General features: G+C 45.3%; 1 protein-coding gene across 1 annotated transcript; it reads right to left on the bottom strand.

Annotated features, from left to right (window-relative positions):
* Nucleotides 1-678: 678 nt before the first annotated feature.
* On the bottom strand, nt 679-4,841 carry LOC135094065 (uncharacterized). Its single transcript, XM_063993812.1, has 2 exons — nt 3,906-4,841; nt 679-1,123 (listed from the first exon to the last, which is right to left on the bottom strand). Exons 1-2 carry the CDS (start codon nt 4,615-4,617, stop codon nt 963-965), a joined length of 873 nt encoding a protein of 290 aa, XP_063849882.1. The 5' UTR covers nt 4,618-4,841; the 3' UTR covers nt 679-962.
* Nucleotides 4,842-5,300: the final 459 nt, after the last annotated feature.

Here is a 5,300-nt window from a genome sequence, read left to right as displayed (position 1 = left end):
TCCAAGGCAACAGCAAAAGTTTCACCAAAATCTCTAAAAGAGGATGACCAAGACTCAGTAAGGAAAGCCAGAAGATCACCAGTAGAGCGGTCTTGACGGAACCCACACTGGCGATCAGATAGAAGGTTGTGAAGTGTTAGATGTTTAAGAATCTTACTGTTGAGGATAGACTGAAAAACTTTAAATAGGCAGGAAATTAAAGCAATAGGGCAGTAGTTTGAGGGATTAGAACGGTCACCCTTTTTAGGAACAGGCTGAGTGTAGGCAAACTTCCAGCAAAAAAGGAAAGGTAGATGTTGACAGACAGAGTTGAAAGAGTTTGACAAGGCAAGGTGCAAGCACGGAAGTGCAGTTTCGGAGAACAATAGGAGGGACCCCATCAGGTCCATAAGCCTTTCGAGGGTATAGGCCAGCGAGGGCATGAAAATTACCATTGCGAAAAAAATTTAGTAGGTAGCATGAAGAAGTCTAAGAGTGTGGAGGAGAGGGAGGAGCAAGCCCTGAATCATCCAAGGTAGGTTTTTAGCAAAGATTTGGGCGAAGAGTTCGGCTTTAGAGATAGATGTGATATCATTGGTGCCATTTGGTTGAAATAAAGAAGGGAAAGAAGAAGAAGCAAAGTTATTGGAGATGTTTTTGGCCAGGTGCCAAAAGTCACAAGGGGAGTTAAATCTTGAAACATTTTGACACTTTTTATTAATAAATGAGTTTTTGACTAGTTGGAGAACATTCAGTAGAGAAAACGTTCAGTTAGGTCACTGCTGGTTTAATGATAAGTTCACAGCAACCTCTGATCCATTGCTTTAGACCTCACTGGGAGTAATTATCGTTTCGACAGGTACCTACTGCCTCCTGCTGGGTGTGTGTGTGTGTCAACGTCGGTGTGCGCACTGCAATCACGCACTAAACTACAAGTGACAATTCTCGACATATTTGTGTGGCGGGTGCTGTCTCGGGGTTGTCTATGGGTTGTGGCTGCCCTCGTGGCCGTTGAAAGACTCGTACAGTTCGTTCTGGAAGCTTTGCGGCGCGGCACCGTTAGCGGGATCTTCAAATGGCATGAAGATATCGTTTTCTATGTCGTGCGGCTCGCGGCGTGGCGGGGCATCTCCAGCTGGGCGTGCTGTGTGGAGGATGAGAGTGTTTGTTAGGTGTTGTTGTTGTTGTTGTTTGTGAGTCTATCGCCTACACACACACACACACACACACACACACACACACACACATTACTCACCGTGATGTCACAGAATTCCGCTTCCGGTAGACCACCACCACCACCACTACCAACAACAACAACAATGTTGTGTGTACGAGTATGGAGCTTGGTGCGCCTCCAGGACTTAGTCCCAGGAGTATCAGTTGAAGCAGCACTGGCGGCAGCAAGACACCCCATGACTGTGTGTGTGTGTGCGATGAGCTCCGAAGCACCCGACAGAAATTAAGGCATCCTTTAAATGATGCCTCGGCCATTACTTGGAAAGCTAAGGTTCTAGGGCAGTTGCCGGGCGATAAGAAATTTTGAACTCCCTGCTGTTACTGGTGAACTGATGTTTGGAGACAAGAGAGCTGAGCAGAAGGTTCATACCCGCCCACCTCTCCCTCCCCCCAGCGCGCATAACAAATGTTGAATTCCCTGGTATCACTGGTTGGCTGGTGTGTGGGAACAAGACACAGTTTGTCTGTGTGCGTGTTATTCACCTAAGGTCGTCTGCTGATGATCCAGCCTACGGAAAAAGATTAGAGCTCATAGCGACCAATCTTGGGCAGGACTGAGACGACACCTACGCCACTCATTGGGACAGCGAGGCCACAACCCCTCGGCTCACATCCCATACTTATGTACTGACAGCTTGGTGGAGAGGAGCTACACATTAAAAGGTTCGCCCATTTGTCTCGCATGGCCCGGGATTTAAATTCTGTTGTGAGCCGAGCGTGATAAACACTACGCGGTGTGTGTGTGTGTGTGTGTGTGTGTGTGTGTGTGTGTGGGAAGGGGGAGTGTTATATAAATGAATAAATAAATGAAAGAAATGAAAGGAAAAGCTTGGATAACAAAAAAAAAGAAAAGAAAAAGGAGAGAAAAAGGAAGAAGGAAGAAAAAAAAAAAAGAATAAGTAAGAAGAAAGAAGATCTAGAGAAGAAGAAGTAGGGAAAAAACAAGTCGGGAAGATCGGATGTCAAGAACGAGGGAACCCTGGACATTAAACCGGAGAAATAAAGAAACACGGATTCAGGACACAGCAACAAGAAGGCGGCCATAAACCACTTGGGTGAGGCAGCATGGCACAAAAGAAAATTAACGGGAATGATATAGATTGTAGACGATAACACGGAGGAAGCAATCGAGAAGGGAAAGTCAGCCGGGAGGCGATCGAGGCACCAGAGGAGAAATGTTAGCCTATAGAAAATATCATCGCCCACTTAAGCTCATCTCCAAATCTGTCCCTATACTCTGACTGGCGTTCTTCTGTATCAAGTACCTCACCTGTGGGCGGATCATATGTGTAAATAGGAAATGTGAATGGTGGTGATGTAATATGTTATGAAAATATAATTTTCTGAGGGGATAAAGACAGTACCAAACAAATTTTCTATGAGTAGAGTGACAAAATAAGAATTCAGTAGCAGACAGAGGAGGAGGTTCCAAAGGGCCTGACCAGAGAGAGGCCGAGATGGACAGAACAACTTTAAGTACGTGGAACTTGAGAGTGTAATGCTGTCTAGATATTAAGCATCTTATGAAGAGAAGGAGAAAAAATACATTCATTATATTCTTATATACTTACTGAATATTTATAAGTTTTACGTTTGGTTTGGTATAGATTTGTAGGATGCACTTTTGTGAAAATAAACTGAATTGATGTGATGCTGACATCATGTGTGTTTCTAACTGAACATTAATTAACTGAACATTGATTGAATAATAAATGTATTCATAAAATTGATATTGTCTATGTTCATGCACAATGATTCCATAAATTATTGTCCATGAATGTGGAAAAGATTAAAGTAACATTAAGTAACTCTGAATGAACTTAAGATGTATGAAAGTAGCAGTTTTCATGGTAACTTGTAAGAAATGCAAATAACATTAATTAATTAAAATGAACTAATTAAAACTAAAAGGTAAAGTATTCAAGTCGGTGGTGAAGTCAGCAGTAACATACAATGCTGAATCTTGGCCGATAAAGAAATTACAGGAAGAGAAGTTGGAGGTTGCTGAGATGAGAATGTTAAGGTGGATGCTTGGTGTGACAAAGAAGAAAAAAAGTGAAAAAATAATTTAGTAACGGAAGTGTCAAAGAAAATACAAGAGAGGAGAATGCAATGGTTTGGTCATATTACAAGAAGAGAGGAACAGTATGTCGGCAGAAGAATACTAAGTATGAGAGTGTTTGTTAGAAGACGACGAGGCTGGTCGAAGAATCGATAGAAAGATTGCAAAAGAGAGGACCTGAGGGAAAAATGGTTGAGTGGAGAGGAGGTGGAACACAGAGCCTTATGGAGAAGACCAGAGAGGAACAGCGATCCAATATGAACATGTGAGCAGCTGCAGAAGAAGACTGATTAATTAAAATATGAAAATCCAGGAGGCTCTGAATATCATCTACTCGTAAAACTCATGCAAGATTTCGGCCACGACACAGAAATGGGAAGGCAGTACACGCCAAGAGTGAGCACCGACTGACAGGAAGATTGCTTCAATGTAGATAAGGAGACGGAACCACACCAGTGCAGCTCAGGCCCTGTGTGCGTGCGTGCGTGCATGCGTGCGCGCGCACGCACGCACACGTACGCAGGCACGCACACACGCGCGCGCGCGCGCACACACACACACACACACACACACACACACACACACACACACACACACACACACACACACACACACACACAGTACTCACTTGATATCACAGTATTCCTTTTCCGACAGGCCACCACTACCACCACCACCACCACCACCACCACCACCATCACACCTGCTGACGCCGTTATGATTACTATCTTTTCCTGTGTCAGTTTAGGAGAAGAGTGTGTCGTGGAAGTCGTGGAGGTGATGGTGGTAGTGGTTGTGGACGGGGGCACCGGGCAGGAGGGCAGTTCATTGGAATTAATGCCTCTCATACAGTAGGTGACGTTACAGGCCGTGGGTGGGAATCCTTTTATCCACCTAGAAGACCCATGAGCCACCACGCTGAGACTTACGGGCCTTTTCGTGGTACTGTTGGCTTTGCAATACTTCCAGCATTTATGAGACTTAAACCGCAAATAAAGTCCTGTCTTTTTTATCAATGTCTCAGCCTGGAATTGCACCCACGAGTCATCGCGCGGGAAACATATTTCCTCGTCATGTTGCCAAATAGTGTGGTTAGTGCCGTCACTTTCCTCGATATCAACTTGGACGCCATCAAAGTCACTCTCAGGCTTCATATACAGATTAAAGTAACCTGCACCGCCTGTAATGTTCATGGTGTCGATGAACTGTGTTTGTCCTTCCTGCACTATTACGTCAGCAGCATTGCAGTCCTGGGCCAGGGTGGGGCTTAGTGTGCCTCCAGGACTTAGCGCCACCAGCAATAGCAGCAGCAGCAGCGACGGCGGCAAACCTTTCTCCATGACTGTGTATGTGTGTGTGTGTGTGTGTGTGTGTGTGTTTAAGGAAAGTCAGGAGTGCATAACAGGAAGTGAAGACATCCTGTGAGTAGAGATGGAGTCTTTGTGGGAGGGGGAGGGATGTTGTAGGAGTGAGGCATGTGTAGCAGAGGGAAGACAGGAGCATTGTGATGGTAGGGGAAGGGAGAGGGGTGTTGTGGGAGTGAGGCATGTGTGGGAGGGGGAAGACAGGAGTATTGTGATGGTAGCCTGTTGTGTGGAGGACAGGGAGAGGTGTTGTGGGAGTGGTGCCCACACATCACTACACCACACCAAACTACTACACCATACTACAACCACACCACACACCACACCACACGACACCGCATTACATCACACACTACACAACATCATGCCACAGAACACCACACACTACACCAAACCAGTACACCACACCACCACATCATACATCACACCACACCACCCATCATATTACATCATATTACACAGCACACCACACACCACACCACTCCATACGTCACATCGTACATCACAGCTCACCACATCACTCCACATCATTTTCCACTTCCTATTACTCAGGTGTTCACGTAAATGGTCTTTTTTTTTTTTGGCAACAAATGGCAAGCAGTGGTAGGCGGAAGTACGAATATTTCAAACAGTCGCATTCAGACACGTAAAACACTCAG

This window comes from Scylla paramamosain, chromosome 44, assembly GCF_035594125.1.
Source record: "Scylla paramamosain isolate STU-SP2022 chromosome 44, ASM3559412v1, whole genome shotgun sequence".
NCBI classification, from domain to species: domain Eukaryota; kingdom Metazoa; phylum Arthropoda; class Malacostraca; order Decapoda; family Portunidae; genus Scylla; species Scylla paramamosain.
Note: the sequence above shows the minus strand (reverse complement) of the source record. Positions and strands in the feature narration are given on the sequence as shown.